Source organism: Glycine max, chromosome 7 (genome assembly GCF_000004515.6).
Source record: "Glycine max cultivar Williams 82 chromosome 7, Glycine_max_v4.0, whole genome shotgun sequence".
Taxonomy (NCBI): Eukaryota; Viridiplantae; Streptophyta; class Magnoliopsida; order Fabales; family Fabaceae; genus Glycine; species Glycine max.
This window is the reverse complement of record NC_038243.2, coordinates 40,945,964-40,968,006: the sequence shown is the minus strand read 5'-3', so window position 1 is coordinate 40,968,006 and position 22,043 is coordinate 40,945,964. Positions and strand designations below refer to the sequence as shown.

General features: G+C 32.3%; 2 protein-coding genes and 1 long non-coding RNA gene across 4 annotated transcripts; 1 reads left to right on the top strand and 2 right to left on the bottom strand.

Moving 5' to 3' along the window:
- The first annotated feature begins 2,324 nt into the window (after positions 1–2,324).
- On the top strand, positions 2,325–6,460 carry LOC100818113 (ribulose-1,5 bisphosphate carboxylase/oxygenase large subunit N-methyltransferase, chloroplastic). Its single transcript, XM_003529422.5, has 6 exons — positions 2,325–2,906; positions 3,251–3,279; positions 3,438–3,649; positions 3,985–4,110; positions 4,425–4,829; positions 5,919–6,460. Exons 1-6 carry the CDS (start codon positions 2,434–2,436, stop codon positions 6,135–6,137), a joined length of 1,464 nt encoding a protein of 487 aa, XP_003529470.1. The 5' UTR covers positions 2,325–2,433; the 3' UTR covers positions 6,138–6,460.
- Positions 6,461–6,596: 136 nt separating this feature from the next.
- On the bottom strand, positions 6,597–13,484 carry LOC100818652 (rhamnogalacturonan I rhamnosyltransferase 1). Of its 2 annotated transcripts, XM_003529423.5 has the most exons (9): positions 12,957–13,484; positions 12,549–12,844; positions 10,188–10,255; positions 10,018–10,106; positions 9,769–9,931; positions 8,192–8,481; positions 7,708–7,912; positions 7,036–7,193; positions 6,597–6,942 (listed from the first exon to the last, which is right to left on the bottom strand). In XM_003529423.5, exons 2-9 carry the CDS (start codon positions 12,799–12,801, stop codon positions 6,669–6,671), a joined length of 1,500 nt encoding a protein of 499 aa, XP_003529471.1. In that variant the 5' UTR covers positions 12,802–12,844; positions 12,957–13,484; the 3' UTR covers positions 6,597–6,668. The 2 variants fall into 2 exon arrangements, with proteins under 2 accessions (XP_003529471.1, XP_040873337.1); XM_041017403.1 differs by having other exon boundaries at positions 10,018–10,255; positions 12,957–13,480.
- Positions 13,485–19,739: 6,255 nt separating this feature from the next.
- On the bottom strand, positions 19,740–20,531 carry LOC102667231 (uncharacterized). Its single transcript, XR_415292.4, has 3 exons — positions 20,376–20,531; positions 20,180–20,281; positions 19,740–20,085 (listed from the first exon to the last, which is right to left on the bottom strand). It is a non-coding gene; the product is annotated as an uncharacterized lncRNA (long non-coding RNA).
- Between the last annotated feature and the right edge of the window lie 1,512 nt (positions 20,532–22,043).

Below are 22,043 nucleotides of genomic sequence, written 5' to 3'. Positions count from 1 at the left end.
AGATATAATTGTTTTAGGAAATAGGCTTTAAAAATTTCTAAAATCACAATTCAACCCTTCTTCTTGTGATATTTGCCTTTACAAAAATATCTTAAATTTGACTTTTGAGGTAAGTATTACAAAAGTCAACAATCTCATTATACATGTTAATCAATGATTAAAATTATAGTTTAATAAAAAAATTGCACTATTAGTACATTTGTTCATATATTACAAATTAGAATACACAACATGGAGATCAAGAGTTTCATATTGTGTTTTTTAAATTAGTAGAGTTACAAAAAGTTACAAATAGCAAAAGAAAAGGGATTCTTTAGAGAGTCAACACACTTTAAAGACAATCTACTCATCATTAGTAAATCTCAAAGTCAATTTTGTTGGAATTTTGTGGGTTAGCATTATCTAGTTGTCAGATTAAATTTTGGATATTAGTTAATTGGGCTTATTATGTTAGGTTGTCTATGATGGGTTGAGCTTTCACTTGGTGCCCAAATGAGAGTTCTGATATACTCTCTTTAGGGGGTTATAAAATTGTTGTCCCATTAGACATTGAGACACAACATTGTGTTGGAAATCCTAGTTGCCAATCAGAAAGTAGTATCTCCCTCATTTAGTGTTTGTGATTCAATTAAGGCAATATGGATGAATTTCATCTTTAGGTACACATTTTCTAACCCTCTTATGATTTTTATTAGTTGTTATAAACATACTATAATTGTGCATCAATTGGTATTAGAGCCAAATTGATGCATACTATTGGTTGTTTTGTTTATAAAATCTTAGATCCTATCAAACCTTATTCTTCTCTCTCATTTTATATGATATAGAGTCATATGTCATGTCATGATATGGTAAGGTGATCTTTTGATAGTCACCTCAATAGTTAACAACAATTAGGTAACGACAATAATTAATAATAAAAAAATATTAAAATATATTTTTCATCCTCATCAAATTAAAAATGTTTGAATTTTTCTTTTGTAAAAATTTTTATACTTTTTTTTGTCCTTGTAAAAGTGACATGTCATTGTTTTGCTCTTAGAAAGGTTCAAATATTCAAACTTACTTAACTACTTTTACATCGGTTATATGTATAACCGATGCAAAAAAAAATTATATTTACATCAATTATATATAAAATCAATGTAAAAAAATATAATTATATATTTGGATTAACTTAACTCAGACAAAAATTTAACACATTCTAATTTTACGAGACAAAAAATATACTAAAAATTTTATGAGATAAAATTTGAATATTTTTAATTTATGAGAATAAAAAACATATTTTAGTAAAAAAAAAATATTATGGATATATTATATATAGGGACTATTTAAAAAAGTAAATAAAAGAATTGACATCAAAATGTGTGGATATATTATAGAAAAAATCATTTAAACCAAAAAAATTCTGAACAATCTCAAACTATTATTCTATTGTATATATTTGTATACTTAATCCTTTTAATAATTTATTTCTTGTAATCTATTCTCTTTTGTCTCTATATTTGGATTGATTATTTTTTTAAAATTATTAGTAATTACAAATAAAATTTAAATATGTTTTCACTCTTATAATAAACTAACCTTTTAAGTTTAACTTTTTAAAAAATATTTTCATAATATTCAAGTTTTTTTTATTAGTTCGTGTAATTACGTACTTGGTTTTTATCAACGACCACTTCAACCTATCATATGATAACACAATAGTCCTTGTAAATATATTTCATTTTTATTTTAGTAACTCTAATATACTTTATTTTTTTATGTTAGTATATGATTCTTTAGCCACCACAGCAATTAACGATGACTAAGTAGCAACAGTAAATAATGTAGTTGTAAGAAAAAAAAGTAAATAATGTAAAAAGAATTGAATATTACATAGACTATCTTAACAAAATTACAAAAGGCTGAAATCATGAGAATATTACAGAATCTAAAACATATTTATACCTTGAAAAGAATCTTATATCACAATTTAAACTTTTTATTGAAAATTTTAAATATAATTTATACATTTTTTGATACATTAAATATGTTTATTTATTATAAATTTTAATAATAAATATAATTTTAATATTAAATATATTTTCATTATAAATTTCAATTTTATAAAATAAACATTTATTTTATGTAATTCATTGGCTAAAATACTGCTTCATATTAAATTATTTTTTTTAAAAAAAAAGACCAATTTACTATTTATGCAAAAGGGGTTAGTTTATCTTATAGAATTTATCTAAATAAAATTGTCTAATGTTTAATTTAGCAAAAAAAAAAAAAAAGTTGAATGTGAAAGGTGGGCTCGAAGAAGCAGCAAGGAGAGAAGAATCTTAATATCTTATCCACATCCACAACGAAGATCTTAGTCTCACCTTAGAGACACAACACAGCACAGCACAACACAATATTCAAAAGCAGTAACCAGAGAAAATGGCTAGTGTCTTTTCTGCATGTTCAGGTTCTGCTGTTCTTTTTCACAGCAGAAACTCCTTCTCCTCAAAAGGGTCTTTCCTTCACCTCAAAAGGCCTCTCTCAGCCAACTGCGTAGCTTCTTTGGGGACTGAGGTATCAGTGTCACCAGCAGTTGACACTTTCTGGCAGTGGCTCAAGGAAGAGGGTGTTGTCTCTGGCAAGACCCCAGTGAAGCCTGGTGTAGTGCCAGAAGGCCTAGGACTGGTTGCACTCAAGGACATTTCTAGGAATGAGGTTGTCTTGCAGGTCCCCAAGAGGCTGTGGATTAACCCTGATGCTGTGGCAGCTTCAGAAATTGGGAAAGTGTGCAGTGGATTGAAGCCTTGGTTAGCTGTTGCACTGTTTCTGATAAGAGAGAGGTCAAGGAGTGATTCTCTTTGGAAGCACTACTTCAGCATTCTGCCTAAGGAAACTGACTCTACTATATATTGGTGGGTTTCTTTTGGTTTACTTGTTAGGGCGGATAAACTTATCCAAAAACCAAAAGCATTTCTAAGGACAGAAAATAAGAAGAAAAAAATGAAAAGAGTTTATCTGGAAGTTAAAATTAGCTTATTTACAAGTTAAAAATAATCTTTTTAAAGAAATTATATGAAAGAACTTCTTCAAATTAATTTATGGAGATGCTCATTTCATTTTTTTCTTCTTATTTTCTTCTCCTAAAAGTACTACGGGAGAAATTTATCCAAATAGACCCCTAAACATGCTTAATGGGGATTTGGGTTGTTTTCATATGGTTGGTTGATTCAGTTGGTAATTGGTTATTCCAGTGCAGGTCAGAGGAGGAGCTCTCAGAGCTGCAAGGTTAGTAGTTACTTAGTTCTGTCAATGTTTTAATGCCAAAGCATGTAAATAAATGATGAAAAGATTGTGCTTTGGCGTAGTTGCTTTGCTTATATTGTTTACTCTTGGAAATGGGTTTGTAGTGTGGTTTTCACTGCTGATTGAACTGATTTGTGTAGGGACTCAACTTCTGAACACAACTAGGAGTGTGAAACAATATGTGCAGAATGAATTTAGGAGACTGGAAGAAGAAATTATAATCCCTAACAAGAAGCTTTTCCCTTCTTCTATTACACTTGATGACTTCTTCTGGGCATTTGGAATTCTAAGATCAAGGGCATTTTCTCGCCTTCGCAATGAAAACTTAGTTGTGATTCCATTAGCTGACTTGGTAAGGTCCTTTTCATTTTATATCTGTATAGTCACTGACCCACTGTAGTGTATACTGAAGCAGTGAGACTTGACTACCGCAATACCTCCAGAGCAAAGAAATAAAGATTAAACATGAACACATATAACTGTTTGTTACTAATACTTTTAGAGAAGGAAAAAATATTCAGTACTCCAGGAGATTGTACTCCTTTTATCAAAATCATAACACCTTGCAAGTATGGTTATTTTTCATTTTTTTATAGATAAAAATTAGAAAAAAACTACCAATTTAAGAGGATTAACTGTCAAAGGAGTCAATTTACTTGTCTTCCACAAATTCAATTTCTGGATCAGATAAACCATAGTGCCAGAGTAACTACAGATGATCATGCTTATGAAATTAAAGGAGCAGCAGGCCTTTTCTCCTGGGACTACCTATTTTCTCTGAGGAGCCCCCTTTCTCTCAAGGCTGGGGACCAGGTGAAGTGTTGTTGCCTCTTATTTTTCTCTTTTCACGTTCCACTTATACACAATATACCGTTAAATAATTAATACATCTATGTCCATCAAAGGCCTTTTCTCCAATAGGAGCATTATTGTATCTAAGTCTAAGAAGCTTATATATAAACTAGCCTGCATTTATGTATCAAAGGAAAAAGAAGCATGGTGTGAACAAAATTACAATCCATGTTGCATTCAGGGGCACAAACTGCTCTTTCAACTGTGCAGTTGGTAACATAAATTACATTCATAACATGGTTTCACATAAGAATGGAAGGAACTTTTTACTGCAGGTATATATCCAATATGATTTGAATAAAAGCAATGCCGAGTTGGCTCTGGACTACGGTTTCATAGAACCAAATACAGATCGGAATGCATATACCTTGACACTGCAGATATCTGAGTCAGACCCCTTTTTTGGTGACAAACTAGACATTGCTGAGTCCAATGGTTTTGGAGAGACAGCATACTTTGACATCTTCTACAACCGCCCCCTTCCACCAGGATTGCTTCCATATCTGAGACTGGTAGCTCTAGGGGGCACTGATGCTTTCCTATTGGAGTCAATATTTAGAAACTCCATCTGGGGTCATCTTGAATTGCCTGTGAGCCGCGACAATGAAGAGCTCATATGCAGAGTAGTTAGAGAGACCTGCAAAACCGCCCTTGCTGGTTATCATACAACCATTGAAGAGGTATGATTTTGGTTTTAATTTAGGTGAGGGAAAAAAGCATGCATATTAAAGGATTTTCCTCTAGTTTATTGGTATAAGGTATCCATATATCCCATCGTGAGAATAAACCATGATGAGGTTTGGTTAATATAACACTTATAGAGTATTGGAAAAAACCCAAGTTTCACATTGGCTAGAACTAAGACAAAGATAGAATATATAAGTGGGGGATAACTTTCACCCCATAAGCTAGTTTTTGGGATTGAATTAGATTCAAGCCCACATTCTAAGATGGCATCGGAGCTTATCATAGATCCATTAAATGGGTCACCTATTATGATAGAAAATATGAATAACAATGCCATTTTGGAAATAATTAAAATGGAAAGAAAGGGGATAGAAAAACTATCTTATAGAAATAAAATTCAAGGGTCTGTTTACTTTAAGAAAGGCAAAATTGCAAAATTGGTCCCCCACTTTATCTTCAATTTCGAATTTGGTCCCCAAGTTTTTAATTCACAAATTTGGTCCCCTATTTTGTAAAATCATGCAATGTTAGTCCCTCAGACCACAATTGGACGTTGACTGTTACAAAAGAATGTTGACTACCACGTGTTATGTTTTGATTGGTCAATGAAACCAACATTGCACGATTTTACAAAATAGGGGGATTAAATTCGTGAATTAAAAAATTGGGGGACCAAATCCGAAACTGGAGATAAAGTGGGGGACCGATTTTGCAATTTTTCCCTTTAAGAAGATATGTTCTTTTTTTTTTCACTTTTAATTACAAAAATACTACCTTATCTCACTTTATTTCCTATTTTCAAGAATGAATCATTAAAAACATTTTTTTATTGTTTTATGTTCATTATTTCCTATATAAACTTTTGAAAACAATGCAACACTTTGTAATTAAAAGTGAAAACAGAAAATGTTTTCTCAAAGTAAACTTGTCCCAAATTTCTCTTTCCATTTGCTCTTCGATTCAAATTTCAATTTTTTTTCACTCCACGCTTTCTTTCCTCCCAATCAAATGGAGCCTAGATTGTGAAAATTTTGAAGCTGATTGAGGTCAGCAAATAACTGAATAAAGCAAGTGAATGACAGGATCAAAAGTTGAAAGAAGCAAAGCTAGATTCAAGGCATGCTATAGCAGTTGGAATTAGAGAAGGGGAGAAGAACCTCCTACAGCAAATTGACGAGATCTTCAAGGAAAAAGAATTGGAATTGGCCCAGTTAGAATATTATCAAGAAAGGAGGCTCAAGGACCTTGGACTTTGTGGGGAAAATGGTGATATCCTTGGGGACCTTGGAAAATTCTTCTAGGAAGCAGAAGCAGTTGCAACCATAAAGGACACGCTTTTGTGTACATTTCCAAAAGGACGAGAAAACATAAACATCTTGGTAAATCACAAAAGGAGGCTTCCAAGACAAATCCATGCCATTTATTCAATTGATTTTTGAAGATCATAATCAAGTTTTTGACTCACCCCCGTTTATTACAACTTATTGCTTGATTATTGTTTGTAAAGAGAAAGATGTAATGAACTTTGGAGTGCCTGGTCTGAATTTAAGGCTGAGACATGAACTATTGTCATATAACTATACTGACCTCATAAATAAATCAATTAAGGGTGAAATTGACGATACATCTTTGCATGCCTCGATAGAAGCTGATATTTCCTCTCTTTTTTTGTTTTTCTTTTCATGGTTCTCATTCACGTGTACATACTTATAAAGGTCATCGTGTGTACAGCACTTACACAATTAAGTGGGAAGGAGCAATTTATAAATTCCTCTTTTAAACTTGTGGATGGGAAGAAGTGTACATTTCTTTTTACATTTGACAGCTTTTACTCATCGTATTTGACTAGAGTTAAGAGGACCTAGCAAGTCATCACACTTTGTTCCCTCACACAGACACTCATAAGGGTTGGCATAGAAATAATCCTCTTCCTTCGGCTTGTCTACATCGACTCTCCGATGAGTTGGCTGTCCCATTCTTTTTTCATGAACCTGTCGAACAGCATTTGAAAATTCATTCCATGGAAGGGTTCCATTTTGATGCATGTCAAACAATTCTACGAGCTTTTTCCGATCCAATAAGATGGATTTCTTAAAACCAGAATACCTGCAGGAGGACTGATTAGAATTTTGTTTTTAAGGATGTTTTTAGCCTTCTGTATAAAATCAAATTGCAACTAGCAAGAGAGTGCATGCACACCTGCGATGGCCTTCCACAAGTTTTGCCATGTTACCATAATACGTAGGAACAAAGGTGTTACTGGCTACTGAAACCATAAAATCTAAAGCTGCCATTTGTGATGAATGATTCTGAAACTGCTGCAACTCATCATTGACCAGCAATGTCTCTTTCTTAACCTAAAAGTCAAAAGAATTTTATGAGATGGACAGAAACCATGCTAAGGGAGAGAATGCATAATGTAGATCAGGTAGGTAAAGCATATGAAATATCTTTCGAAAGTATTTAGTTGAATGTCATGTAATATTTGTGATATGATCTGTAAATGGACAGTTTTGCTTATCCCCCAAAATCCATTATAGCATTTTATTATATCCAAGAAAATTAAAATTGTGTTTTCAATTTTTAAGATCTTACCATCTTTGCCACAGTTTGCAATCCTGATCTCAGCTTAACACTTTTTTGGTGAATTAGTGGGATCGTCAAGTAAAACAGTAGGATCAATGGGTCATGTGATCCCACTATGTTTCAATTTGAACCATTTTTTTCACATTAACTGGAAAATCCATGGGCAACCAATTTTTGACCCAGTAGGTTCTTCATTATAACTACCTTGATTATATCAAATATAGAAGAATCAAAATATAAACAGAAAGGATGGGGTGGGGTGGGGGGTGTTAATGGTGAACTCACAATTCTTGGAAATGCAGCTCTGAGTTGTGCTAATCGATGTTCACCACCATAAATTTCACCAGCTGCAATATATATTGGTGTCTCCCTGTCAAAACCCAAGGCTTGCAGAATTAAGGCAGACTCCTCTGGAGTCAAAGGACAGAGACCCTGTGATCTCCTTTCTTCAGAAACTATCTCCTTCTCTCTCCAGGAAGGGAATGCATACCTGAATTACACAGGCAAGATCAAAATTTTGTGAGAAAGATCCCTCTTGTTCCAGCTCATTACAAATAACTTTGATCACAGGAATATTTATTTTTAATTAAGGTAACCACTAATGTCTAATTGTAGAAATATGCAAAATTCCATAAGTATATGATAAAAAAACAATTATAGTGATCCACATCTTCCCCAGAAACTGTCAGATAAGAAGCACCTATTTCTCAATAAAACCTATCCATAAGTATATGTACAGCAAAACTGCCAAAACATGAAACATAAATACCTCATCTGCTTGAGCTCCTCAGCTTCTTCAATAGAGCAACCATGCGTACAACCTGAGAAAGCCAGCATATCCATCTCATATCTCAGATGCAATGCCAGAAAGGGTCCATTTTCACGAAGTATCCGAATCAATTTTTGGCCCAAATTCTCAAGTTGAGGAGTAAATTTCAATGCCTGGAAATTTACACGACACCTAAGTTTCTGTAGATCAAGTGGGAGACCATTGTTTGCTAGACGTGCATCTGTTTTGTTGAAATGTACCACCTTATGCTTGCCAAAAAGTGGCAGAATCTGCAGTGTGGAGTCAACAGCATTGAATTAAACTCAAGATATGCACTACTCAAGATTAGTGAGGGAGAGAATATAGAAAATGTATAATTATATAACTTACACACACTTGATTGCTAAGTGCTATTTTGGAAGTGGATTTTGCTACATCAGAATCTACTCATTTTAGGTGCTAAAATACTAGAAGCCACCCATATCTATAAATTGTAATATTTGTATAAACCGATACCTATTCATTTGATAAGTTGAATTTCTCCATTCTAATTGTAATTATTATTATATGATTCTGATAATACAATCAATAAAACCCTCAACATATGTCTTCCGTATCCTGTCATTCCCTCTCTAAAGTAAAAGTCAGTAATAATGCATCTAGTAATTTACAGATTACCAATTCTCAGTTGATAACTGCCAGCCTTGATGGAAGAATCAATTATTTTGGGAGAAAAGGGGGGGAGTGTCAAGCATTTCAGTAAAGATCAAACAGGCAAAAACTCATGGACATTCATAAAGAGAAACAAAAACTTGAAAAGAAAAGAAGTCATATGGAAGAAAATCCTTAATTAGCCATTGTCTCACCCTCCCACTACAGACAGGTGTAAAAAAAAGTAGAGAGGCAATTTATTATTGAGACAAATATTAGCAATATTGTGGAACTCCTATTTTATATGCAAATGATCACTGTTTTATAGTCTAGGCGCATCTAATAATAAAATCAAGAGTACAAATCTACAGCATAAGTTCGTAACTAGCAATGTGAAAATTATGATTCAGAATAGATATCCATAATATGGAAAGTCCCATTTAATTTGACAAGAATACAGTTTCTGACATTTGTCATCTGCCTCACCATCATCATCATCATCATCATCATCATCATATACAAATATCTATGACCATTACAATCCTACAATCACAAAAATTAACTGTTCTAAGACATTCCTAAAAACTCCCATGTACACAGAAAGAAAGTTAGGGAAATGTTAGAATACTGGAAAAATAAAACTGTATATACAGTAAAACTAGAACCTCAAAATATAAATTTGACGGGGGTCTAACTAACAGGAAACTAACCCATCAAAAGCAACCTGAGCACAAAACATGGTATTCCCTTAGACTAAAATGTTAAAAATGCAGAGTCCGAAGATGATAAACATCATTGTCTTAGAAGTTAAGCTGAAGAATCATTAATCAATCATTGTTCAAACCTTAAATTACCATATAAGAAAAAGCCTGATTAACATACAGTACATAATTTTAGCTCAAATGCAACTAATACAATCTGCTGACCTGCTCCAAGTAATACTTTTCATTTGACCAGCTAACAGGAGGCATCTTCAGGGTAGAGTATCCACTTTTCCTACTAAACCTTTTGGGCACTCTTTTTACTATTCGAACTTCATCTTGTAGAGAATCAATGAAATGTCTCACATCAAAAATGTCCTCAAAATTACTGCAAAAAGAAAACTACAAAACTTTAAAATGATAAGCAGGCCAAATTAGATAATACTCTTAATTTTTATAAAACAAATGATATACCTAGGGTCTGCCCAAAATGACTTCTTATCAAGCTCTGGAACAACCAATGTGAGATTCAACAGTCGAGCAACTGTCACCATGTCACAAATCTGAAATGCCAATCTGCTAAATGAACATCTAAGATTATCATAGAATAGGAACAGAGAAATAATAGAATAGGAAGTACAAACCGCTGCACGCATTTGATTTAAACCCCCATTGCAGGACACTCTTAGAAAACCATTACTTGTATAATTTCCTGAAAGATTTCAGGTCATAAGGCTTTAATATTTACCAAAAGGTGTAAGAATAGTATAAAGTACAACTAATACCCTATCCACCAAACCATCAATTAATATGCCTTGATTTATATTACATATACTCATTCACATAGTTGTTTTGAATATTAAGAATACATAATACTGAAAATCAAAAGATGAGGCAACTAGGATGTTCATGGGAGGTGGGAGCCCGTCTGAAACAACAAGACACAATTTTGATCCAGCAATTGGGCAACGATCAATAATATTAGTATCCAAACAAAATGTACAAGTCACCAGCAAACTGCCTCAAGTGAGTACATACAAATATATTACAATTAATATACAGAATAAGTTAAATGGTAACATAAAAGCTAGAAATTGAGTTTTATGTAATGTTTTGCAACAATGCTCTTTTTAGTTTCAACTTATAATGGTACATGTAAACTATTTGGCTCCTCTAAAGTGAAAGATTCACTTTAGAGAGTACAATGAGATGTTATAACTGTTGATTAGAAAATCAATAGGTAAAATTTGAACCGGATCGTAATTTATTATACATTTGCATGCATTTAATCAAAATCTCAACTGTTGATTTCTCAATCGATGGCCATAGCTTCTCACTTTATTCTCTTTCACTTTAGAGGAGCCAAATCCCTTACATGCATGAATTAAAAGATGCAAGTGTAAAGAAGGGAATCTATAGTTACAGTCTTATTTGCTTTCCAATTTCCATTAAGTGATATGGAGGTTGATGTGGATATCACATTCAGAATTCAAGCTTGGTAAGAAAAGGATAAATGCTTCATTGCTTCAAGAGTTCAAGTATAATTTGTGAGCGCAAAATGCCAACGAATTTAAGGAAAATTCTACTGAGCAGCTATAGAATCAGAAATACTGTTTGGCAGTGAACACTGGCAGTGAAGTGCTAACAAGAGCCAACTATAAGTGTAGTTGAGATGAGAAAACTGAGGTGGATCAGTGGACATACAAGAAAAGATGGAAGGGATATCGTCCTAAGGTGGTTTGGTTATGCGAGAAGAAGACCAACATAGGCTTCAATGAGAATAAGATAGGAGCAGACTGCAGAGGAAGAATCAAAATTTGGTTTTAGGTATCTTAGAATGTGGATTTGGGCCTAACTCAATCCCAAAAGCTAGCTTATGAGGTGAGGGTTGGCCTCCACTTATATATTCTATCTTGCCACTATCTCTAGCCGGTGTGGAACTTGGGTTTTTTCCCAATACACCCCCTCACACCCAACACTTTTGGGCTTGGTGCATGGATGGTGGGTGGCCCGTTTAATGGATATAGAATAGGCTTTGATACTATATTACAGGAATTGTGTGTAATCCAACACAAACTGATCTTATTTATAATCACAAGGGAATCAACGTAATTAAGGATACATGGAAAGGAAATAAAAGGAAATCCCTAATTTCTAGCTTTCTATATTCACAAAGATAATATAATATATTTAACAAGGTAGAACCCAATGGCATCAATTGATTTATGTAGCTGACCTCACCAAGAAGAATATAACTTGATTGTCGTTTTCGAAGGCAATAAACAGTATAAACTACAAAACAAGTCATCTTTGGCAGGAGTCCACTAAACATGATGGTAAATGTCAACCAATTAATATTGACCTCATAACTCATAATTTACTATGACATCTACATTTGAATTTTAAGGCATATTTTCATTCTTCCTCCTAACTGATTGTACAATCCACAAATCTACTTCAAAACAAGCACCAATCCAAAAAAAAAAAATTTCTTAAAAGGGTCTACCAACTGATTACATTCAGTAATCAGTACCAACTTTCAGCTAAGCATGATCATCACCTCCTAACAGCAAATATACCACAAATTCAACAATGTGGATTTCATTGCTCAATTACATCACACATAAGGTTGCATGATTGCATCATTACAGAACCAAAGCTACACTTCTCCAAACCCACATCATAGGCTCTGTTTGGATATACTTCTCCATAAATACTTATAGGAGAAAAAAATAAGAAGCTAAAATGAATTGAGCTTCTCCCATAAGCTAAAATCAACTTATGCACTTAACTTTCATAAAAATCCTCTCATTTAACTTCTCCAAAAGCTAAAGTGCACAAATTGATTTTAGCTTATGAGAGAAGCTCAGGTCATTTTACCTTATTTTCTTCTTCTGAAAGTGTTTATGGAAAAGTTTGTCCAAAAACAGGACCTAAGCATATTTAACCCATCAATAACTTTGCTGATACAGATATGTATGAGGTAAAAAAAAAAAAAAACTAACTTGCGGGAAGAAAAGGTGGGGGTGGTTGAGCAAGTTCATTTTGCGCTTCAAGAGGACTTTGATTTGTGTGATATATTCGACTACTGATCCCCAAAAAGAAATGAGAATGCCATAATTCACTCACTGTCACCAACTGAACCAGACATGTCCACAGCACAATGCTTGAACACACTCGAATGAACCAAACCCGCAAACGGCTCCTCTGAATCACACCACCCTGAAGCTTATCGCACCTCACCTGAATACCCTCCATTCCTCTGCCACACACCTCATTGCCACCTCATCACCACAAGTACCTTCACATAACACCAAAATCAGCACAATAACAAAACAAGAGAAACGCAAAAAAGATACTCATTCATTCATTCATGAACAGTGCATTGAAATAACATGAAATTGAAGACCTACCCAGATACAAACAACACTGCGACGAAGTGAATCTGCACTTTTCGCGGCTTTTGAAGAAATTGAAACCGGCCCAGAATTGAATTTGAAGAGCGAGATTGATGGCGAGGCTCAAAACATGATCTTTTTATGCCCCCCCAATTGGTTGAACAGAATTTGAAGGTCTTATTCAAGATCAAAGAGGGAGAAAGTGTTTGGAAAAGAGAAAAGGGAGAGGTTTGTTGTCGCGAAAGAAGACAAGGAGAACAAGAAATAAAGATCTAAGAAAAGATCTGAAAGTGACGAGGAGGATTAAATCGGAAGAATCAAACAAACATTGAAGATTCATGCATTTCTATTCCCTTTTCGGGGAAAACCTTGTTTCTTTTTCTAGCTTTTTATTCCACCTGACAATTTCAATGGAAACTAGCGTTGTCTATTTCTAGAAAGATGTTCGTCTTCTCTCTCACACTCTGATCCACCTTTGCATGAATTTGACGTTGTGAATTATGATGCATTTTGTTGTAGGATAAAATTAACTTTTCATTTGAAAATTTGGGTGTTTTAAACAGAAATCTTAGTTATTAAAGATGTGTTTGATGTTGACGATGAAAATAAATAAATTAAAAAATATTGTAAAAAGTGTGAATCTTAAAAAAAATACAAAAATTATTTTTAATATTATTTATTTCCTTTATATCAAACACGCCTAAACTTATCTTATGTAACAATAAAGGCCAACTCCTATCTTTTAGGAAATAGGTTAGGACTAAGAAATCAGTAAGCTATGAAAAAAAGAATAGTCCAAAATAAGTCTCAAATCTATGGTAAGACCCTGTGATAAATGGATGATAATATTTTTTTTTTGTTATTAAGTCTAAAAAAATATTATCAAGTGTTGATAAAAGAAAGATTTTAGATTTATCTCACTATGTAAATCCTTGGAGCAATCTACTTTCTTAAAGGGCAAGTCTATCCTAGATAATTTTTGTCTATGAAATCATTCACCATATGAAATGCAAATCCAAAGGTAAAATAGGTGAAGTTGCTCTTAAGATTGACATTAGTTAGGCTTATGAGAGGGTTCATCGGAATTATTTGTTGGCTTTAATGACAAAATTGGATTTTCATAAATTCGAGTTGCTTCTTTACTCACTATATCTTTTTTCAGTTTTTTCCTTCTTGGTTTTCTCTCTTCCTCAATTATCCAAAATACCTTGAACTTTTTTTTGAATTCTCCAAGTTCAAGGTATTTTGATAACTAATGACGATACTAAAGCAAACCCTCTGTCTTCTTTTTCATTCCTTCCTTATGCTTAGAATCCATGCACAAATCACATTTTCGTCAAGGTGTTTTGTATAATTGAAAGTGGTCTTCATGTTGTCCTGACTGTTTTTTCTATTGAACCTACACACTATTGGACAAGTGGCCTCAATAACTTAAGAGGAGAGGTGAATTAAGTCTTACAAAATTTCTTACTAACAAATTTTATCCCCCTTTTAAATGATATATGATAGGCTCAAAATGTAGAAGAAGAAGAAGAAGAAGAAGAAGAAACAATCAATTTAACAATGTTCTTTTAAATGCGCAAGACAAAGTAAATTGCAGTAAAATAACTGAGATAAAGGAAGAGAGAAATGCAAACTCAATTTATACTGGTTCAACCACTTCCCGTGCCTATGTCCAATCCTCAAGCAACCCACTTGAGATTTTCCCCTTTCTTTGTAAATCCTTTATAGACTTTGAACACACCTTGGGACCCTTACCCTTGTGTTCAAGATTCTCATAATCCAAGAAACAAACAGTCTTTTGATTACAACTGAGTTTATGAGATGAATAGAAAGATTTATCTCCTTTAGAGTAGATGATACAAATTGAAGTTCCTAGAAGAATTCTCAATAGATTTACAAGTGTTTGACCAAGAGTTGTTTAGAGAGGATTTGACAATTAAGTTCTCTTTAAAAATCTCTCTCTTTTTTTTTGAAGTCAAACACACATATATATAGGCCCATTGTGCCTTTTCAAAAAGATTTGAAGAGATGTGTCTTTTTATGACTTTTCAAAGTGTTTTATGAAGTGTTGTTGCTGGTAATCAATTACAAGATTCAAAATTCCAATTTCAAAACCCTTTTTGAAAAGCTCATTTGTAATCTGTCTCTAGTAATCAATTACAATGTCTGGTAATCAATTACCAGTGTCTTGAGTTTTTGAAAATAATTTGTTTGAGGCCAAAACTGATCAATTAGTGAGATTCTTTTAATAAATAAACTAAGGCCTTATCTTTTTCATGATCTTGTTTGCTTAACCTTGAATTAATCTTGAAGCAATCTTGTTTGATTATACTTTGACATCATCAAAACCTATATCCATACATTTACATTCTCTCCCTTTTTAATGATGACAATCATTATCAAGTAAATTCTTTCTGACATCATCAAAACCTGCATGATTCACATTTTCCCCCTTTTTGATGATGACAACCATCTTTAGGTAATACTTTGGCATCATCAAAACCTGCATGATATGCATTCACACACACTTTTTCATTAGCCTTGGACTATGTAGGATGATGGTTGATTCCCCTTTATGGTTCCTATTGTATACTTTGGAAGCCATTCCCTGGAAAGTGCAAGTCCACTAGACCCCGAGTTTGGGTTTGACGTCTTATTTTTCAAAGGTGTATATTTCATGGTCGGAGTGGTTTCTCGAGGTATGATGCTGATAAGGTTATAGAGTGTCACCCTTTCTTCCTTCTTTGGTTATTGGCTTATGTCTAGGGTTGGAGTGCCACTAGATTCATTACTTTTTGTTTTGGCTTTCTCCCATTACTTTGATGTTGGATATTTGTCTCACGTCAATGTGAACTAGCTTGACTTACTTCTCTTGGTAGAAGTCAACGCTTTGAAGATTTGCTTGAGTTGCATCCCTTGGTTATAGAATTGTTGATGATGACTGAGGTTACTTGGTTTTTGTTTTATTCTCATCAAGAGTAAACATATTCCTGTAATTTACAAAGTATTGATCTTATAATATGTGTGTATGTGTGTGTGTGTGTGTGTGTAACATGATGAGTATTTGAAGAAATGTTACCAATACAATGTTCTTTTCTCATTGTTGAAATATTATCGATTTTGTATGACTTTGTGTCATCGCTTTGTTTATCTGCTTTGTACGTTTATGCTTTTATTCTTCAAGGGATTTCTCGGGTATGAGCAAATCAATTGCCAAGGATTGAGTCTTCAAATGATTTCTCCTAAGTATGAGTGAATCAATTACAAGGGTTTGAGTCTTTAAACGATTTATCACCAGTATGAGTGAATCAATTATTAGGGTTCCAATCTTCAAACGATTTCTCCTTGGTATGAGCGAATCCATTATTTGAGTGAGTCTTGATTATTGTGGAGCATAATTTCTCATTTTATTCAATTGCTTTTAAAGTAATGTAAGGGCATAATATATGCCACCCATTCCCTGCAAAAGAAAATATATGTTAACCCGACTTAGTTTAGTTGTTGTAACATTTTAGGTTTGCTACATTCCATGTTCTGGGAATTGGAATCCTGGGAGGGTTTCTAGCCACTAGGCACCGCACCCTTTTCTGTTACATGTTTATTAATCTTTGTGTAGAATGTGTGATAAGAACAAATATTATGTACTCCTATGTGCTCTACATGTTATCCAAGTGAGTTTTTGGCTAGTTGAAAGCCACTAAATGCATTATAGGAACAGATAAAAATAGAGGCCAGTCCTTGTTTTCTATAACTATAGTGTTTAGCTTTTGAAATCATAAAAGTGTTTTTTTCTTAAATCCTTTGTTGGATCTAGACAAGAATCTAGAAGAGGGGTTGAATAGATTCTTTCAAAATCTTTAGCAGAAAGATCTTTAGAAAACAAAAACTTTGATGATGACCCTTAAAAACAATTCCACTCCCAAGATGATTTCAAAACTCAAAGTTATAAAGAATAAGATGATCACACAAGAGTTTATAGTAGTTCAATCCGATTCAGACTTACATCCAATTTGTTCTAAGTCTTCTTAGAACTTCCACTATATAGAAAACATTAGTACAAAACTATGCACACACAATTCAAATAAAAAACAAATCTTTCTCTTGAACCCTACAAGAAAAGATCTAGAATTGAAACCCTATCAATTCTTTAACATCTCTGGTAACCCTAACCAAAGATCACAATCTAAAAGAATAAAAGACAAAAGATTGAATACACCTAAAATGTGTAGATCTTTCATCTTCAATATTTCTTCACTAGTTGATCAATTCATGATTATAAAATGAGTGATTCTTTGATCAACATCTGACTCTCTTAAAAATGTTTTTCTCAAAATCTGAACGAATCAAAAGTCTTTTAAAAAGAAAACACATAGGAATTTTTATAAATTTTGACAGTTAAAACAAATATAATCGATTATAAAACTAGATAATCGATTAATTCGTCAAAATCCCATTTGTTTTGTATTTCTAAAAACTAGTTAATCGATTATCAAAAAGGATAATTGATTAATTTGTTTCAATATGAGAATTTATGTTCCTTATGTGCTGACCGGATAATCGATAATCATGTGTGGTAATTGATTATAGAATCACATAGAAAACTTCTCTTTGTTTCCTGGAGCTGGGTAATCAATTATCAATTGGGATAATTGATTATCCTAAGTTGCAGATCATTCCTTCTTCTAAAACTAGCTTGGACATTCGATTATCAAATGAGACAATCGATTAATTTGATGCTACTAGCCAAATTTCAAGTAGAAGTAAATTATTACGAAACTTAGAGAATAAGAAATCTTCATCTACTTCAAGTATGAAAAAGATTAAAACTATATCACATACATGTCTAGTTTAAAACATTCAATACAAATGTTTCACCTATTAAAACATATTAGGCATTACAAAATTATCAAACCAAAACTAAAACTAGGGGCTTCAAGCTTTGTTGTAACATCCTTAACATTAGTTCTGATTTTTACTTTCTAAAATCCTTTAGCATTAGTTATAATCCTTATTAAATCACATGTAAGCTACTTTTTTTTTAATATATTTCTTTCTCTTGTATGTATGTTGAAGTATTCTAATAAATTTCTTTATCCATTTAAGAAAAACATCATAAAGTTATTGCATATGTTTTTTCCCTTAGGAGACATACTTGCATCCCAAACACTTAAAGAACTACCTTGGAATCAAGTAAGTGTATCTTTCTATAATTTCTTTATCTTTTGTTAGTTTATTGTTGTTTAATTATAGGTTCAACATAATTATTGATTGATCTACGATGTAGTGCTACAATTTTCATTATATGAAGTACTTTCATGTTAATTAGTTTGTTAAGGTTTATTTATGTATTGTAGTAGTTCTTATTATTATGACATGCACTTTGGAATATTTAAACCTACACACTTTTCTTTTTTACGTGGTTAATCAAATAATATGTTATTTTTCAATGATGTTATTATTTATTCATGTGTAATTTTTTGCTTTATAGAATCTAAACACAAATTGTGGAATCAATTGTTTATATATATTTATTATTGTTGTTGAAGTCATATTTGTGTTTTTTTATAGTTTTAAAATATATATTTTGTTGTAGATTTTTTTTAATAAAATTTTACCATTTTTATTATTTTTTTAGAAGGTTTAATTTTACTATTTTTTATTTTTTCAGAATTTTTAATTATTTTTTAAATTATTTTATATATCAATATTTTTTTATATTGTATGATTTCATAATGGAATGGGATGAGATAGAACAATTGACTTATTTTTTTTCATATTCAATTTGCAACAACTTTTTAAAAACTTAAAACAAAAATTGGTTTTGATTTTTCAAAATTTCAAAACTAAAAATTAAAAATCACCCCCAATGTAGACATAAATTTTGAATCTTATCACTCAGATATGCACATATAATATGTTCTCAACACAAGATATACTCAACGAAGATTTTAGAATATATGTCCTGAAAAATCTTTAATCTATGTCCTAACTAATTTCAATGGTATTAGAAAAAGGTAAATTATTTTCACACTCTCTTGTTCAATTTTTATAGGGATTAGTCTCTTAGTTTATATTTTCAAAATTAATTTAACTTCTCATTCTTTAGTCACATTCCTTTATTGATCATTGATCAAAAGTGGGACATCCAATTGCATATATAGACATTTGAACAGTGCAGGCTACTAAAGAATACAAGAGTATATAACTTTGTCAAATATGGATAGTTTTCTTGCTATAGAATTACATACGTAGGTTTTTTTGCGAGTGGCAATTGGTTATTTAACATTTATGTGCGCATGATGTTATAAATGCTCACTAACCGGTTTGGGGTTGTGACTTATATATTTTGGTTGCTTAATTTGTTGTTTGTATCTTTGGGTACCTCTAGTACCCTTATTAATATTATTATCTTTTTTGCTGATTAAAATTAAAACGGTGCAAGCTACTACTTTAACCTGATATTTCATTACACTCAGTTTTAAAGTTGAGTTTGAGGTTAAGGGAAGATTTTATGAATGCTTGAAAAGGATGGTGGGGGGAGATATTGATAAAATAAGTATATAATTGATGGTCAGTTTGAGGACTTTAAAGTCAACGTGGGTTTTTTGCAATCCAATAAATTTCTGCACTTAAAAACAAGACTCCAATACAATGGTAAGAATCTTACGATGGTCATCCAGAGTTGCAAAAGTTTGTTATTCACGTGTAGAGCTTAACATGTAGTTCCTCTGGATTTGAATGTAATCAGCTTTTGAGATGGTAAGATTTAAGAATATGATTTTTATTTCTTCAAAATTAACTAGAAGGTTAATACTTATAATGTAATAATTGACTTTTTAATTATAGGTTCACACCAAGAAAAGAAACATCCAACTAATAAAGCTATCTTTGATCCCATGAAGAAAATGGACATGCCCTGAAACCAATTGCCTCATAAGATTGCCTTTGCATTTTTTTTTAATCTGCAAAAAGACATGCTAGCTTAACTATTTGCTCATTGAATAATTCAATTTTTCATCGCTCACTGGATTTTCTTGCCCAAAGCTGCGTCGGAACTTAACAATTTGTCCTAAAATCTCGGCCACTCCATTGCCTAACGCATTATCCTTCTTCATCTCCTCCCAATATGCAACCTCACCACCTATACAGTACACATACATTTCATCAAACACTTGGGAGCAAGGCTAGGAAAGTCAAAATTCATGACTCATGGAGCAAAATAAAGTACCATATACCTTACTTCCACATATATTCACCTCTCTCTTAACTTGTCCTTTAATGTCAACCAATTAATCCAAGGCATGCTTTCTAACATCAATTGTGAGAAACTAGTAATGCTGAAAAAAATAAATGAAAAAGAGAATAGGAGAGTGACAAATAATGTTGAAATAATTCTAGAAGTGTTGAAAATAATGAACGAAAAGGGCATACCAAACGGTTCCATCTATGAGCAAAACAGGGACGGTGCCCATGAAAGGGTTTGTCTTTCTCTCTCCTATTGGATGGTTCCGGTATTAGAGAGGCACCAAACTTCTCAAGCACATGTAGAAGATCGTGAGGAGAGGAGAGAAGAACATGAGCGAACAAAAAGTGTGAGGATTAGCGTGAAACTAAAAACAACATCAACAACGCCTTATCCCACTAGGTGGGGTCGGCTTAACGTGAAACTAAAAACAAGAACAAAAAACCTATTTTTTTTAAAATAAGGTAAAAATTATTTTAAAATTAAGTAGAAAAACAATTCAATCTCATTATGTTTTAAAACCAAAAAAATAAAAAAAAACTCACAACTACATGAGACCTTATTTTCTAAACTCCATCCATAATTTGGAATGGATCTACTTTTTAAAGAGAGACAAAGAAACGGATTATTTTAATTTGTAGTTTTTTTATTTATCTTTTGTGACATATGACAAAGTTGAATCAATTTATAAACAATTTAAACCTATACATAAATATTATTCTTCTTTTTGAAGTGAACATCAATATTCTTCTTAAGAAAGCAATTTTCAAATTATATAAAATGAAAAGGAAAAGTTATTAAACTTCATGCAACAGAATCTTGCTTTGCTTAGTCAACTAGCCAATGAACCCATGATTATTGAAGGTCCCACTTTAGTACATTTAAATCCTACTAAGTACTGTTTTAATTATTGATTTTTTATTTGTTAAAACTCATATAATTCCTTTCTTTCATCTTATTATAATAAAACACATCTTTTTTTCAAACAAAATTCAAATATATAAGCTAAGAAGCAACATGGGTAAAATTTTGTTTATGTCTAAAAAAAGTGAGAAAATTTATTAAAACGTTTTAAAAGAAGATGAATCAAAATATCTTATTATTGAATTAAATAATAAAATACCAAACAAAAAAATACAAAAATAATTAAGCTTGTATTTTGATGAGTGTAAGAAAACCAAAGGAAAAAAATTAATAAAAAAAACATCTCTTTTGTTACTCATAAGGAAAAAAAAACTTGCTCTTTCAATGGATGTTGAATGTGGAAGGGTAAAGGTGTACATTCTTTTAATTGTTTAAAACTTTTTTTTGACATTAATTTTTTTATTATTCTAGAAATTGAAGATAGGTAAGGGCATTTATACAGGATTTAAATCACTTGTCCCCTATGGTGTCCCCAATTCTTGTCCCACCAATGAAATTATGCCATCTCAATTAAAAAATACATGTAATCTTCCTCATCATTTTAATGTCATCAAACTTAAACCTGTTGATGTATTTCCAATCCCCTAATATTTCCACTCCAAAGTTATGCTATATTTACAATAAAATATCAATAACCACTTCTACCAAATGGGTGGCAAGATTCCCGGATGTGCCGACAAGGTTCCCAGCTTCGACAACAATATGATTGGAAACTAATTTGTATAAGTTATACCCTTCATCGTCGTCACTTTGTCAAAAATGGTTAGGTATCAATATATTAAATACTTGTGACTTCATGGGAGAAATAATATCTCTCTTCAAAAATGCATGTTGACCCAATTCGACTCCCTCTTCCAACATCCACATCATGTAATTTGCGCTTTGAACAAGCCTTTTTGCTCTTCGATGGGTTCATCTTCTTGATTAAGGCA